General features: G+C 38.5%; 1 protein-coding gene across 3 annotated transcripts in view; it reads right to left on the reverse strand.

Moving 5' to 3' along the window:
* Window positions 1–17,893, reverse strand: part of Nnt (nicotinamide nucleotide transhydrogenase) — a 101,086-nt gene that overhangs the window by 49,044 nt on the left and 34,149 nt on the right. For all 3 annotated transcript variants that reach the window (XM_013018591.1, XM_013018589.1, XM_013018590.1), the window contains exons 8-10: window positions 3,032–3,165; window positions 2,440–2,631; window positions 1,434–1,587 (exon numbers count right to left, since the gene is read on the reverse strand). In XM_013018591.1, the coding sequence (XP_012874045.1) occupies window positions 1,434–1,587; window positions 2,440–2,631; window positions 3,032–3,165 (480 nt within the window). The remainder of the gene's footprint in view (window positions 1–1,433; window positions 1,588–2,439; window positions 2,632–3,031; window positions 3,166–17,893) is intronic.

Here is a 17,893-nt window from a genome sequence, read left to right on the forward strand (position 1 = left end):
AGGAGGAGGATGCAATGCTTGGTAAGAAATGTACGCATTATCCTGCCCATGCAATTGTAACCCCTCTGTACAGTATGTTCACAAATAAAATTTAAAAATATATATATATAAATCATCATATCTGCCCTGGCATCTTTTCTTATGAATCTCAAAGAAAAAATAAAAATTCACACTCTAACTTGGAAACTACTCCACATATAACACAAGAATCTAGCTGCTTCTTTCTTTTTTTTTTTTAAACCAATGGGTGCAAATAGGGACATCGTCCCATGTATCACAACATTCACAACCAGAAGCTTTTTGGGTCATTTTGCTGAGACTTGCTCTTTATTCAACGAGCGTTACACATTCAGCTTCCTAACATCTGGACTCACAAGGGAATTTGGAGGATGCTGAGGCTACAAGAATTCTATGTGCCTGCACTGGACCTTTCAGTTCTTTATAGTTTGCTTTCTTGTTTTGTTTTTATTTTTTATTTTGGCACGAAGCACATCTAAGCATTTTTAATTTGCTCTAGGAGAATGAAACCAATTTAAAATCAACTAAACAGATTTCAGTTTCTAATGAGGCATTGCCAGACTGGACATTTCTCACTATTTTATGATGATTCTTTAGTGTTTTCATGAAGATGCATTTAAAAATCAAGAATTAAGGACAAATTGCAAAGAAGTAGGTCAAAACTAAAGTCTTAATTTTTTTAACTGAGTAACTTAAAAAGTTAGTTCAATGTTCTAGAGTTGTACCTTACTCTGCAGCATATTTTTATATATCTGGTCTCCAGTCTTACACAGTTGTACAGATAATCAAAACTGGTATTTACAGAGCACACAGACTTATATGCATATAACACCACTACAAACTGACCTTCATCACTACTAAATGTATTTAATGTAGATAAGAATATTAGTGGTAGCCAGGCACTGGTGGCTCAGGCCTATAATCCTAGCTACTCAGGAGTCTGAGGTCTGAGATCACATTTCAAAGCCAGCAGGAAAGGCTGTGAAACTCTCATCTCCAATAAACCACCTGAAAACAGGATGTGGCGCTGTGGCTCAAGTGGCAGAGCACTAGCCTTGAGCTAAAGAGCTGAGGGATGACACTCAGGCCCAGAGTTCAAACCCTATGACCAACAACAACAATAACAACAACAAAAAAAAAATATCAATAGTAATATGTACATCTTCTAGGATAGGAAATGTTTTGACCGACTGTGTGTTAATTCACATGTCTTTACTCTAAGACTAGCCTAGTGGCTATGATGAGTCCAAGATGATCAATGTACTCTCCAACCCCTCAGAGGTAGATCAACTACTGTGAGGAGTCAGGTCCATCAGGCCCAAATTCTGATAGAAGAAAAAGAAAACAGCACCACATTTCTGCTACACTACAAAAATCAAACAATCAAGATCAAGTCTGTTAAGTAGGATGCTCACCTGCTGTACACACAGAAGCCGTTCTCATAGTCTTCATGAAAGGAGTGACCGCAGCTACTTTTTCCATTTCCAGCTCAGCCACAGTCTTTGGTTTTACTGGGGCTTCTTGAGGAATATTTTTTGGTGTGGGAGCTGGGAAAATTACATTGCCATCCTGACAGAGATTAGAAAATAAATTTTTTCTTTTAAAGTTCAATTGTCAGTTGGGGAGCAGTGGTTCACACCTATAATCATAGCTACTCAGGAAGTTGACATCCAGAGGATAGAAGCTCAAAGCCAGCCTGCACAGAAATGTCTTTAAGGATCTATGTCCAATTAATCGGCAAACACTAGCAGACTGGAGGGGTGGCTCAGGTGGTAGAGCACTATTGGTGAGCAAGATCTCAAGGCCCTGAATTCAAGCTCCTCACAGCAAGTAAAAAGTTCAATTGTCATTTCAAAACCACCTATACAGGACAGTTTGTGCTGAAAACAATATTGTTCTTTCAAATATAATTTTATATGACTAATGTATAATTTTATAATATGCATATATTTTATTATATAGTCTGTATATGACTGGGAGATATAAAATAATATAAATCAAACCCTTAAAATAAACATATAAGTGAAGAGAACATTTAATTTTTATTTTATTCAACTTGGTTATTTATGTGTTGTGGAAATAATAAAATAGGAGAGAGATAAATAAAAGAGGAAGAAGCTAACTTGTTAATCGAGTAAAGCATTCAGTAGGAAGATGATAGAAATTTCCTTCAGTTCAATCATTAAACAATTAACAACTCCAACACATAAGAAAAGAAGCACTGTGTTTTCAGTGAGTTGTATATACTAAAGTCTGTGAAATATTTTTCTTCTGGTCACTCTACATTCTTAAACAATTATTACTGGCACAACTATAACATGTCAGTGCTTTGTTAGGTTATATCTCTACTGTACAAAAGAATTCCTCAATGAAAAGAAATCCTAAACAAATTATAAAGGCACAGGAAGAAATCATCCTTACCTTCATCACTACAGTTCCTCTAATGACATGATCCATAGTACCAAAGTCAAAGTCATCTTTCACTTCAAAATGAAAATTATCTTTGTCAGGACTGATGGCCTTCAGGAGTTTGGTGATGTTGTTGGAATACAGAGTGCTGGCCTGGGTGGCCATTCGGCTGGGAAGGTCTGTGTAGCCTATGTGAGTTACTCCCTAAATCAAAAAACAAAAAACATGTAGTCACAGTGGTCCATTGCCCTATGCTCTACCCTACCCAACCTCACTTTCTTTCTAGGATACTCTTTCTAAGGCAATTTGCATCCACAGTTAGTACTCAGCTAAGAAATCAGTCTGTATAGATATATACAAAGGCACACATGCATGCACACACATACCCACATTACTTCAAAACAATCTTTAAATATGCCTGATTTTAATTTTTGAAGTTTCAGGCCTCAACATCTCCAGCTGAGGCTGGAGCTCAGTGGTAGAGCCTCCGCCTAGCAAACGTGAAGCCCTGCATTCAATACCCAATACTTGAAAAAGAAAAGGGAACCCTCGATAAAACACTACAGATTTAAGAATTGATTCATAGAAGATTGTTTTGCTATACCTTATGAATATAAAGTTCTCCTGGCTTAGTGGTTTCAAAGTTTCCACCAGCCTCGGCTGCTAAATCCACAACAACTGAACCTTCCTTCATTGACTCGATCATTTCCTTACTAAATAAAACAGGAGCTTTTTTCCCTAATAAAAATGAAAGAAAACAGTACAAATTACTTTAGCAGTTAATAAAGCCTTACATTCTTCTAAATGTTGCCATTTTCTCCGGGCACTGAAGAATTTGTAAAAAGTTAGCTCTTCCCATCCCATCATACCCCTAAAAGACTAAAAGACAGGTGAGACTGGCCATCCTCTGTGGGAAAAGCTACATGTGTGGGTACAGAGCCCAGGGTAGCAGGGAGCCACAAGCGAGCCTCACCACCTGCTTGCATGGGAATCTCAGCTCTGCTCTTTCCAGCCGGCTTCATTCTGATACCATTAATTAAGAGATGGTGGGGTTTTGTTGTTTTTGTTTTTGTTTGGTCGGTCATGAGGCTTGAACTTGGCCTGGGCACTACCCCTCAGCTCCCCAACTCAAGGCAAGCGCTCTACCACTTGAGCCACAGTGCCACTTCTGGTTTTCTGAGTGGTTTATTGGAGCTAAAGAATGTACTCATTATCTTGCCCATGTAATTGTAACCCCTATGTATAGTATTTTCACAATAAAAAAAAAAAAGAGTCTCACGGACTCTCATGCCCAGGCTGGCTTTGAACTGTGATCCTTAGATCTCAGCCTCCTGAGTAGCTAGTATTACAGGCATGAGCCACCGATGCCCAGCGAGATGGTGCTTTTAAATACATAATAAGCAGTCATTATAGAAACTATGTTCACCCAAAGTGAACAGTCACAAATGTTGACGATATATTCAGGACTAATTTATGAGTTAGATGATAGAATCACTCATAACAAATGTCATCAGATTCTCCAGTATGTGATAATAACCTCCTTAATTTAACAGAGGAAACTCCTAGGAGTGAGAAGAAAGTACCATGAAATAAAATCAGGAGAATGGCATAATCCGAAGGTTGAGGACTCACTCACACTTTCATTTCATCTATTGAGTTTGTGCCTATTCTGGGTCAAGCCCTGACTATGCCTCATGCTGGGAATGCAGGGATAAATGAACAGGGTGTGTGTTCTCATGATGAACGTTTGCCTCATGTGATAGAACACATTTTAAATTCTCAGTGAGGAGCAAGGCAGTGTTGGCTCACACCTATAATCCTAACAACTTAGGAGGCCGAGATCTGAGAATCAAAGCCAACCAGGGCAGAGAAATCCTCAAGAATCTTACTTTTAAAAAAAGAAAAGAATCTACTATGCAACTTGAGGGCAGGGACCGGAAGGGAAGATTGGGGGAATGTGAATTAAGGGGTGACACTGTCTTTAAAAAAAAAAAAAAAGAATCATCTTGCCTGGCACCAGTGGCTCATGCCCGTAATCTTAGCTACTCATGAAGCAGAGATCTAAGAATCACAGTTCCATGCCAGGCTGGGCAGGAAAGTCTGTGAGACTCATCTTCAACTAACCGCCAGAAAACCAGAAGTGGAGCAGTGGTTTAAAGTGATAGAGAGCTAGTCTTGAGTGAAAAGCTCAGGGACGTGCCCAGGCCCTTACTTAGTTCAAGCTCCACAACCAACAATAACAACAACAACAAAAATCATCTCCAGTTAACCAAAACAAAACAAAAACACAGAAGTAGAGGCATGGCTCAAGTAATACTGCAGCAGCTGTGAGCAAGAACATTAAGGCCCTAATACTGGCACAAATTCTTAATGTGTTTTTTTGTTTTGTTGGGTTTTTTTTTTGGGGGGGGGGGTCCGGTCATGGGGCCTAAACTCTGTGCTTGGGCGCTGTCCCTCAGCTCTTCAGCTCAAGGCTAGTGCTTTACCACTTGAGCCACAGCGCCACTTCCGGCTTTTTTCTTTTTGCTTATGTGGGTGCTAAGGAATCGAATTCAGGGCCTCAGGCATGCAAGGCAAGCGCTCTACCACCGAGCCACCTTCCCAGCCCTCTTAATGTGTTTTTAAGTAGTTAACTAATTCTAAGATAGAAGAATAAAGCCCCATGGAAGTGGCGCTGTGGCTCAAGTGGTAGAGCGCTTGCCTTTAGCTGAAGAGCTGAGGGATAGCACCCACGCCCAGAGTTCAAGCCCCACGACCAACAACAACAACAACAAAAAAAAAAAAAAACAAGAAGAATAAAGCTCCAAATATTAGGATTTTTCAAACTAAGATATATCAAATGTCAGCAGGGACTCACCCTGTCAGTATAGTCTCATACCCACAATTTATAAAATAATGCAAATACCTAAACCAAAGAAAAATGAAATGAACTTGAGAGGTCAGTAGGATGAAAATAAGAGCTTCAGATAATCTCTTCACCTTCTTTATTGAAAGTTTTCACTTCTGTATTTACATACTTTTAATAAAAATAATACTGCCAAGTTTATAAATGGAAATCAAGTCAAATTATAATTTGCATCATAATCACTTGGTTTTTTAACCACTTGGCTGCATGCACAATAGAATTCAAAACTAAAGACATTACATTATTGGAGTACATGTGAAAAAGAAACTATAAAGATACAAGTAGGCCAGGCACCAGTGGCTCACACTAGTGATCCTAACTACTCAAAAGGCTAAGATCTGAGGATTTTGGTTCAATTACAGTCAAGGCAGGAAAATCTGAGAGACTCTAATTTTCAGTTAAAAATCCAGAAGTGGAGCCATGGCTCAAGTGACAGAGTGATAGCCTTGAGCACAAAAACTCAGGAACAGCACCCAGGCAAATAGTTTAAGCGCTAAGATCAACACACACACACACACACACACACACACACACACACACACACACACACACACACACACACACACACACACACACACACACGATTCAAGTAGGTGGTTATGTATAACTTCCTCTTTGCTACAGTCTTCCTAATTCCAAATGAAGTGATAAAGTCTAAATGCTAAAGCCATTGATCCTACAGGCTCTCCACTTAGGCTGAAGAACTCTTTCTCATGCGGCCTCTCATTACTGCCCCCACTGGACCTTCTCCTCTCTACACACTGGACTACTTGCCCATGATTTATTGCATAATATAGTTTTCTCTTTCCAAGTTTCCAAGAATCCCCCCAAACATACATCCTAATGTCATGATAGTTTTACAAGGTCTCAATATTCCTTAAAAATATTCTTTTCCTTTACCCTCTCCATATAGACACCTTGAACATGTAACTAAACTTAATTGAGCCATGAGAATTTGAAGATACAAACCATGTGCACCAAGGACTCCTCTCCTAATAAAGCTCAGGCTACTCAGCTCTCTAGAAACTAGTGGCTATGAACCATGGTGCTGCAGGGAAAATCTACAGTGATTACCTGTTCTCTCTAGGTATGGACTGTCATCACCACCTCCATCCTCTCATCTACAGCCTCTTCTCTATTAGCCAATTTCTTGTTTGTTCCACATTTTCCCTCTAGTTTTGGACTGGGATCCCTCTTTGGATTCAGGCCTGAACCACATCTCTCCCTCCTAACTTCTGACTATATCAATTTTATAGCCACCAATCTCATTAATTTTATTTGGCATCTAATTCTTCTTGTCTTCAAAATTCTGGATTCCTTTTTACTTCAGAGATATCATTAGCTAAAGATCAGTCCTAGACTACAATGCTAAAACTGTCTAGGCTTCCTAAGAAACATGAAATGTACATTCTACTTGTTCCCTCTGACTTTACTATAAAATGTATAGGAAACATTGAGCAGTGGTTGACACAGACTTAAAAAACACAAATACGTAGCCAGACAAGTGACTCACACATCTAATCCCAGTTAGGCAGGTGTAGATAGAAGGATCATAGGTCCAAGGCCAGCAGAGGGACAAAAATTCAAGACATCATTTGGGGAGGAAAAAAAAAACTAAGGAGTTGTATCTCAAGCAGTAGAGCACTTGCCTAGCAAGCACAAGTCACTGAGTTTAATATCCAATACTACAAAAAGAAATGCACACACAAACACACACATGTACATTTGCATCTTAGAGACACCTTAGGTATTCTGTCCACATCATTGCTCTGAAATTCAATCACTTCTGAAATAACAGCACATTCATAATTAGTAATCCATACAAGGCCTTGAGTTCACTCCCTAGTACCACAAAAACAAATGAAAAAAGTGTGGAATTATTATAAGTAAGAAGAACTTAACAAAGTAATATGTATACTTATTTATGTCATATTTATGAGTATTTTATCTATTTCCATTTACTACATAACCTGAAGTAAATTTGCCTTATAGCATTTAACAATACCAGAATATATTTGAGTGGTAAGACTACTTTATTTTCTTCCTTGTACTTTTCCTTATCTCTCACATGTTCTAATTCTACAGTTAAGAAATCTTAATAAGGCCACAGGGAATACAAAGCTGAATCTCATGGTGCAGCTGCCTGCAAGCACTCAGATGTAGATCCATTTTTTTTCTCTAATTCTGGAAAGTGAAGAAATAAAAATTAAAAACAGAAAGAGAGAAAACAGAGCCAAAAGAGAAGCAGGGTAGTAAATAAATGTTCCAAATGAACAAATCCTCAAAAGATTAGGTCAGGATAGAGAAAGTCTAAGACAATTTCAAAATACTATCTTACACTGATAGCCTAGTATGATAAATTTATATTACGTGTGAGAGCACAAAATTGGAGAGAGTAAATGAATAGGTTGATTAGTTGGACATTTAGGGAAGACTTTTTTATTCAAATCTAATATTATACTTCATACTCAAAGTAGATGACCGCCACCCAAAAAAAATGAAGAGGAACCTTTAATATGTTTCTAATCTGTGGATTAAAATACACTTCCTAAACACAAAGCAATGGAGAAAATTTAGAAAGGAAAACATCAGTAGATTTAAATTTGAAAACATGTGTATTATAATCCTCAAAACACATAGATGACAAAAAACAAAAGTTCACAGAATCTTAAATAAAAGCAAATGCTAAACTCCTAATAACTGAACAATAAATACAATTGGCCTAACTTGTTATAATGACAACAAATAAAAAATGTTTAATCATAGTAAAATATATTCTATATAAAGAAACTTACTTTGGCCACTCAAACTATAAGAGTCAAAAATAAATAAATAATATTTATCCGGGTGGTGGTGGCGCATGCCTGTAATCCTAGCTACTCAGGAGGCTGAGACCTGAGGATCGTGGTTCAAAGCCAGCCCTCAAAGCCAGCCCGGGCAGGAAAGTCCGTGAGACTCTTATCTCCAATAAACCACCAGAAAACCAGAAGTGACACTGTGGCTCAAGGGTAGAGTACTCACCTTGAGCTGAAGAGTACAGGGACAATGCCCAAGCCGATTTCAAGCCCCAAACCAACCAAAATTTTTAAAAAACACTGAAATGAAGCCTCACTGATGAAATTTCATGAAAGCAGTATATTAAGTCAAAATATTAATACTTACTCTTGAGTAATTCTACTTCTAAAAATCTAATGAATTGTGGGAATAAATGAAAATTCAGGCATAGGCATAAAGCAGAAAAATGTCATGAATAGTGTAATTTTTTAATTGACAAAAACTAGTAGCACAGTTTTATTGTTTTTGTTCTTATTGTTGTTGTTGTTTCCCAGCAGTGGGACTTGAACCCAGAACCTGAGTGCTGTCCTTGAGCTCTTTTGCTCATGGCTAGGGCTCTACCACTAGCACCACTTCCAGTTTTTCTGGTAGTTAATTGGAGATGAGTGTTGTGGACTTTCCAGCCCGGCTGGCTTTGAACCTCTATCCTTAGATCTCAGTCTCTTGAGTAGCTAAGATTACAGGCCTGAGCCACCAGCACCCAGGTTAGTAACCCCATTTTTACCCAATGAAAAGGCCAACTTCTGGGAAATGGTTAAATACAATAAGGTACATGCCAAAAAGAAAATTCTGTAAAACCATTAGAATATATTAACTAAAAGTTAACAAAAAAATGAAGATAAGAGGTCATTTCTTAGAAGGCACATTGAGCTTCCCATTTTGAAGCAGTGTTCTGTTAATTTTATACTATGTCTGAAAAGAAAGGAAACAATGTTCCCTAACACTATTTGTATAAAAAGGTAAATACCACAGAAAAATTAACTAGGGAAGAAAAATTTTAAAGTATTTCCTAGCACAATACAAACTGGGTGGGTGGAAATTTGACATGCTATCCAACTTTCTGAAGTATTCTTGCTCTTTTCTTGTTCATGGACATTGTTTCCTCTGGTAACTCAGTTTCTTTCCAAAGAAGTTGTTTCTATATTTCAGCCAAGACAATAGAAGGACTTCAGTCCTCACTCATCATTCAAATATTCTCATTGACTCAACTAATAATTATTTGTGGTTTCCAATGTATGCACTAAATCAGGAAGAATAATTCTGGAATCTATTTTTACATAATATTTTTAATTTATTAAACATTTTCCTGGCTTATGCCTATAATCCTAGCTACAGGGGACTGAGATCTCAAAACAGCCAAAACACTCTTATCTCCAATAGTCATCAAAAAGCCAGAAATACAGGGGTGACTCAAGTGGTAAAGCTTCAGCTATGAGCAGAAAAGGTTAAGCAAGACCCCACCTTGAGTTCAAGTCTCAGTTTGAGGACAAAAAAAAAAAAAGGAAAAGAAAAATTGTGAGGTCTGAGGATCACAGTTCGGAGCCATACTGGGCAGGAAACTCTGTGAGACTCTTATCTCCAATAAACTGCTGGAAAAAAAAAAAAAAAAGCTAGAAGTGGTGTGGTAGCTCAAGTGGTAAGAGTACTCACCTTGAGCAAAAGAAGCACCCAGGCCCAAAGTTTAAGCTTCAGGACCAGCCAAAAAAAAAAAAAAGTCAGGTATTAGATTTATAGCTAACTGAACTATACTGCGTTAAAAATTAGTTAAACAGGCCAGGCCCCAGTAGCTTACGCCTATAATCCTAGCTACTCAGGAGGCTGAGATTTGAAGATCATGGTTCAAAGCCAGCCCAGGCAGGAAATCCCGTGAGACTATTATCTCCAATAAACCACCAGAAAACCGAAAGTGGCGCTGTGGCTCAAGTGGTAGAGCATTCACTTTGAGCTGAAGAGCTGAAGGACAGCACCATGACCAACAAAAAAAAAAACAATAAAAACTTAGTAAACAGTTTCATTAGAAGAGTAGCAGGTTTTTAAAGCTCTTGTCTAAAATTTTAAATTATAGAGTTTTCCAACTGGTTGGTTATTACTTAGAATGAGGAGGGTATTCTAGGTTAGTAGAAGACTCCTTGAATCTCTGTGGGCACTACAAATGGACTGCAGTCTCTATAAACACCTCATGCCTATGCACTATTTTTTAATAATATGTACAGATGGCTATAATTCATATTTATTCATTGTGTTAGTTTGTAGTATCTTTTCATAATCATGTTTTTTCCAATAAATTTACAGAACAATTTACTGTAGAAAGTGTTAAAATTAGGAGCTACTAGGAAAATTACTAATATCTAAAAACAGCTTCATCAATATATATTGTTAGATTAGGAAAGAATATATCCTTGGCTTCCCTGTAACACTAAAATCAAAATGAATGATTTAGCCTAAACTGAATACCAAAAGCTAAAGATTTACTGGAAAATTTTGTAAGATACCTCTCTGAACAAATCAGTCCTAAAACAATCATCTAAAATCAATAAATTCTCAGATTCTATTCTACTGGGAAAAGAATCAAGCCTTCATAGACAACTTTAATCACACCAAAAAGGGCGAAAAAGAAATAAATTAAGAAGAAACCACTAAAAATATTAAGAACAAAAGCACCAAGATGAAATGGGTACCACAAAGCGCACTTGGCATTATTTACTGGAATTATTCAAATAGCATGTAATCATGAGGAAATTCTAACTTCCTGGCCTGCAAAGAATCATATGAAGAAAGGAAAAACTCTGCTTTAGCATGAACATGGCATGGACATTTAACTCCATACTAGCAAACAGATTATATAAATCATAAAAAATATATATATCCAAACCAAAACAACATATTTCTCATAGATAAGTGCTAAAATACTAGGAAGACAGTTTTTAACATAATGCAGACATAGATAAATAGACAGATACATACATACATACATAGAGATATACATGCATGTATAGACAAATTGATAGATACATACATACATGCATACATACATGCATGCCTACATAGATCCTAGATAAAGAGATGCATAACATGCATTCATACATACTCAATGTAAAAATGTTCAGGTAAAGAAAAGTATCCTGAACTTCAATATTTATGTATTAAGAAATTTCTTCACGACACAAATTCGCAGTATTGTTAGCATCTACCCAGGATCCCTCATTTTGTCACTTGTCTCATTTTCATTTCCTTTCCATTACCTTCAACTTCAGCAGAAATGGCCTCAGAAGTTGGCCAGACTGATGAGAATAATCCCAGAGATCCAAGTATATGCTGAGGCAGATCTAAATCGGGCTACAAGAGAAAGTTTTCTAAGAACTTCTGAATAGGCTTCCTTGCTCTTCAAGAAGAAGCCACCAAAAATGGCCTGTCTCTTCCATCCTCGGGCTGCAGTGTTGAACAAACTGGAGACCTGACATTGCTGCTGTTGCCTACATTCCACTAGGTTTTATGAAACCCACTCAGAGGGAACCAGGCTTCAAGGAAACAGGAATGTGTCCCACAGCCTCTGACCCACATACATTTCTCCCAAGGTATAAATGGGTTGCATTCTGGTAATATAACTTAAGAAATCACCTTTCTTTTTTTTTGGGGGGGGGGTCCAGTGGCGGGGCCTGAACTCTGGGATTTGGCGCTGTCCCTCAGCTCTTCAGCTCAAGGCTAGCGCTCTACCGCTTGAGCCACAACACCACTTCCGGCTTTTTTCTTTTTGCTTATGTGGAGCTGAGGAATCAAACCCAGGGCCTCATGCATGCAAGGCAAGTGCTCTACCATTGAGCCACCTTCCCAGCCCCAAGAAATCACCTTTCTTAAGTAGTGCTGTGGTTCAAGTGGTAGAACGCTAACCTTGAGCAAAAAGAAGCTCAGGGGCAATGCATAGGACTGGCACGCACGTGTGCGATGCACACGTGTGCACACACGAGCGCACGCACACACACACACACAAAGAGGCTACCACTCTTTTCATAAACGTAAGCCCAACCCTAAATAGTTAAGCAGAGTACAGTATAAATGAGCTCTATCACTGGAACTAGAGGAACAATTTCTCTGCATAATTATTTGCATAAGGAGCCCAAAGGTAGTTAGTAAATAACTTTGACAAACTGGATGCCTTGAGGTATATACACTCTGTACACATGCACTTATCCTAGAGTTTATTAGTCTGTTTGTTTTCAGCTGTTCGTCCAAACACCCCTGAAAAAATAGATATTTTTATCACTATTTCAAAGATGAGGATATTAATCAGCAGAAAGACAAATCAGCTATTAAGTTGTAGAGCCAGAGTTTGAATCCACCTCTAAATTCAAGAACTTCCCTCTGATTTTCAATAAATTGATTAAATATCAATAAACTTACAAAATGGGAAAGAGGAAAGAGGCTGTGAGCTGTACAAAAAAAAACAAACAAACTACCCATGTTTTGGACTGAACTGCGTATTACCTCATTCCTGGTTGAATCCCCAGTATCTCCAAATCCGACTTTATTTGAAGCTAGGCTTTAAAGAGGTGATAAGTCACTGAAGCTGTCTGAGACCATTCGGATGGGCTCTACTCTAATCTGTGTCCTAAATTTTAAAAAAGGAAGTAAGATACTAAAGTAGACACCAAAGATGCAAGTGCTCAGAGGAATAGCCATGTGAGGACAAAAGGAGAAGGTGGCCATCTACAAACCAAGAAGCCCCACAGAAGAAACCAACTTGCCAACAGGTTAAACTTGAACTTGTAGACTATAAAACAGTGAGTAAATTAATTTCTGCTGCGTGAACTACAGGTCTGTAACATCTTGTTATGGCAGCTTTCACAAGTAAAAAAAAGGTTTTCTTATACCAGGCCTTGCAGCTAGGCTATAATTCCTAGCTTCTTTCCCAGGTTGGGCCAAGTGACTGTCTCAGAAAAAGAAGAGTGGGTACGAGTGCCACTTATAGGCCTCCCACACATGATCCTCCAATACAGACAGTGCCTGCAGTGACCTTCAGGGCTTCACACAGTGACAGCCACCCTGCCAAAACCGAAACTCCCAGATAAGCATGGGAAAGAGAGCTGTCCACCAATGTGGGAACTGACTATGAATGTTAACTGAGCAAGAAATAAATGCCTATAATATCTAAACAGTTAAACTCACTTGGGTTAATATGTTACAGCAAAGGTCACCAATCTATAGCTATTCCACCTTAATGCTGATGCACAAAAAAGTGGAGGAAACTTGAAGGAAGGAGATTCAGAAATGCATATGGTGGAGAATACTGGTAAGTTCATGGTAACTATCAGAGATGCTCACCACAGGCAGCCTCAACCTCTCAAATCTTCTCAACTCAAGAGCTGTCAAGGAAGTGTGCACAATGCTTAATCTTGCAACACACTTTTGGAGAAATAACAGACCAAACCAGAATACAACATGGTGCTATAAATTTTCCTACCAGAACATTTGTTAAATTTTGCCTAGTCACTCACTAAGTGTGTTCAAACACGCCCTAAGTAAATGGATTGACAAATGGCAATGGAAAACTCCACAATTCTGGCATCCTCTCCTTGATGACAAGTTGTCCTGCCTGTGTTGAAAGCTACTAAGAGGTGTGTGGACAGCCCGTGGTTACCAGCTGCTGATGTTGCAATATATAAGCATTTCTCCCTCTCAAAGCAAGTAATGCTTTCTGTAAGTAATATCACAAAATTCCATAGTCAACAAATACATTGAAAGGAGGTGAGGATAGCAGATGAACTAGATAATAAAAAGTAAAATAAAGTGATATAATTCCCAAATGTTGGGTATCATTAACCTATAGTCTATACTTTTAATATCTAAGATCATAATGCATATGAAGAAAAAGGGTAGGGGCTGGGAAGGTGGCTCAGTGGTAGAGTGCTTGCCTTGCATGCATGAGGCCCTGGGTTCAATTCCTCAGCACCACATACACAGAGAAAGTTGGAAGTGGGTGCTATGGCTCAAGTGGTAGAGTGCTAGCCTTGAACTGAAGAGCTCAGAACAGTGCCCAGGCCCAGAGTTCAAGCTCCACGATCAGCCAAAAAAAAAAAAAGAAAGAAAGAAAAAGGGTAATTTGAAAAATAAACCCTTACTCTTTGGAATTACATAGAGAGTATTGGTCAGTGTTATATTGTTCTGTTGCCTAAAAATACAAGCTTGCAAATCACTGCAGAAAGTCATTCTTTTGCACTATAATTCTACTCCACAGGAAACACAGATTCAAAGAAATGGGCAGTATCAGATGGAGAATCAATGAAACTTTCCAGGAGACCAGTATCTCTCAGGCTCAGACATAGAAGGCTCTTGCATAGTGGGAGAGCTATCTCCCTCCTAACTTCCATGGAAAATCACCACAAGTGTTCCATGATGGGTATTTTACCGGCCTTAATTCATACAAACACCAGAAGTCCTGATACCCTAAGATGGACTGTGCCTAAAAAAGAGATCTAATTACATTTGGCCTAAGGTATTATAACTTACAAGCAACGAATATCTTCCTTCATGACAAGATACTTTGCAATTCCTGAACCAACCTTCCACTACTTCCTAATTCAATCTCCCAAGAGGTTTAGCTAACCACCTCAAATTGCAGACTAGGCATGTATCCAGGTTGTGAATAATTAAAGAAAGCCAAGTTTCTCATCTTCAATTAGTTTCTGCCCTGATCCTATTCAAAACTGAACCAATACCAACAGAGTGCTCAATCCATCTTTCCCTTATTTGCAATATCTGAGTCAGTATGTCTGAGTCAAGCAGAAAAGGTCAGATAAGGTGATGTTAGGGAAATGAACCCTAAGATATGTATTCAAATGTTTTTTTTCTTTCATGCGATTGTTTCTAACACATTTATAAGATGATTTCTTTGTTGCTTTGTATGTCCCTCCCCCACAGTATAACCCCTGCTTTCACTGTATTTGATGTTGGTATAATTTGTGGAGGGGAAGGGGAAAGAAGTAATTGTTTAAATAGGGATACAGGTGGACCCATTGCAACAATGAAATGTACAAGTCGTTATGTCAAAAACGAACTTTACAACTTTGGGGGGGGAAGCGGGGAGGATTGGGTGGGGGGGACGGGGGAGGATGGGAAGGAATGGGAAGGGGAAACAAAGGAGGAGGCTACAATGCTTGATAAGAAATGTACTCATTATCTTGCCCATGTAATTGTAACCCCTCTGTACAGTATTTTCACAATAAAAAAGAAAAGAAAAGGAATTGTGCCAACCAAGACCTAAGGAAGGGACACAGAAATTGAGTTCAGCAAAATTTATTGAAGCATTCTTGTGCATGAAGGGCTATACCAAGCACTGGCCTCAATAGAGACAGATGGCACACTCTCACTGACCCACAGGAAACAGACCCACAAAGTATGGGCAAGGTGCCATGAGTGCAGGAAAAAGGACATTTACCGTTGCATAGGACATAGTAGACAGCATGGAGGAAGTAATAACTGTGTAGAGTAGGATTTCAAGAGCAGGGATGACATTCCAAAGAAAAGAAATAATATGTGCAAGGTATAAAAGTATCTTTTTATCTCCTCCAATGGGAGATAACAGCAATCACCATGACTAAAATCCAGCCGAAACAGTAAATACAGCATGAGATCTCAAAAGTAAATTAGAACTAAAACACAAAATGCAATGAACACCTTAGCAAGGACTGTAGTCTACAGCACAGGTGATTGGAGAGTGAGAAGCTGAGATCCAACTCTATCCATGTAGATGCCCTCATCTAATGAATCTGGGATCCCAAGTAGTCCGGGACAAATTCATCATTATTAAACAAAACCTCAGGACTTACAGTTGTACTATGGCTTATTCAATTAATATAGGCAAGATCTGAGGTAGACAAAGGGAGGACAGAAAATTGCATAACCATATAATAGTCCTGATTTAATCAAGTGATTTATTTTTTTTCCAACAGGAAAGATTTTCAATGAGAAAAGTAGTTTCTACCAGGGTAAATCTAGTGAGGGCTCTACATGTTTCATTCGTAGCATCCTGAGAAGCTAGGATTACAGGCATGAGCCACCATTAGGAGCCTAACTCTTAATCTTTTTTTTTAATGTTCATGGTTTCAATTATCAGTACTCCTAGCATATAAAAGAATTTTAGAAAAACTAGCTTTTTCCTCATATTTGAATTAACTCTTCTCTCTTCCCCTCTCCCCAAATAAAATTAGGAAAAAGGTAATTTTGAACTAGCTTTTGACAGCAGGAACTAAGCCAATGTACTGACAAACTGGACTTCATACAAATTTCAGATGAAGATGAGGATTTCACAAAACAGGGAAGGCTTAGTAAAAAATTTGAACTAGTCTTCAAGATCATCTTATAATTTGACCTTCTACGAAAATATACTATGTCTATTTGGGGTTTTTTTTGTTGTTTTTTTTTTTTTGGTCCGGTTGTGGGGCCTGAACTCTGGGCCTGGGCGCTGTCCCTCAACTCTTCAGCTCAAGGCTAGTGCCCTACCACTTGAGCCACAGCACCACTTCCGGCTTTTTTCTTTTTGCTTATGTGGTGCTGAGGAATCGAACCCAGGGCCTCATGCATGCAAGGCAAGCGCTCTACCACTGAGCCAACTTCCCAGCCCCTACTATGTCTATTTGTAAGAAATAAAGGCTGGCCAGGTAATGTACACCTGAAATTCCAGAACTTGAAAGGCTGAGGCAGAAGGGTCACAAGTTGAAGGCCAGGGTGGTCTATATAGCCTGATCTTGTCTCAAAACAAAATAAACAAAAGCCACTATGAAGGTACGTCCTAAAACTCTGTGTGTGTGTTTGTATGATTAGTCTTAAATTGTATCACTCACTCCTAGCTTAATAATCAATAATAAAACTGTATACTATGTCCAAAGTACTCCCAATTCTTTATTAAAATGTGAGTTACCAGGGATAGAGCTTGTTCAAAGTATACTCTACATGTGTATGAAATTGTCACAATGACACTTCCATGTGCTATTAATGTAAACCAATAAATAAAATACATTTAAAGAGAAAAAGTATGAGTTGATTCAAACTAGCTTCCTGGCTTACCATTTTCTCCATGGCTAAGTGTTTTAGCACCCTCTACTGGCCACTTGTTGAAACTAGTCAGCTCTTAACACCTACCTTCCCCAGCTGTGCAGTCTTACAAAGCTCACTGTGACTACAGTGTGAGAATTACTTTATAAAATTAGAAGTGTAGAAAGTGGCTTCATTCTGACGATCTATGCATGCATATAATGTACTTTGATCAAATTCATCCACTCTCTCCCCCACTCCTATTTTTTAAAAAATAAGTTTAATGGGTTTCATTACTTATTTTCATACAGATGTATGAAGTACTTCAATCACATTCACCACCTCCACTCACTCTTCTCCTTTTAACCCTTTTACCCTTCCACTGGTTTCCACCTCCCAAACCATCCTGGTTTTAAGGTCCTGTCATTTAGCGGGGGTGGGGGGGATCTAGAGTCTACCTATGAGATAAAATATGTGCTATTTGTCTTTCTCCACCCAACTTCTTTTGCTAAACCTGGTAAGTCTCCAGCTCCACCCATTTTCCTGTAAATGACACCATTTTATGCTTCTCTATATACACTTGTGCAGGACTTCTGTTCTGGCTGACAGATTTCACAAATCCTATCCTGAACTAGAGGCTCCTCATCTGTGTCCACCTCCTTTCTACAGACAGATGTTTTCTTTTTTTTTTTTTTTTTT

Source organism: Dipodomys ordii, unplaced genomic scaffold (genome assembly GCF_000151885.1).
Source record: "Dipodomys ordii isolate 6190 unplaced genomic scaffold, Dord_2.0 Scaffold41, whole genome shotgun sequence".
Taxonomy (NCBI): Eukaryota; Metazoa; Chordata; class Mammalia; order Rodentia; family Heteromyidae; genus Dipodomys; species Dipodomys ordii.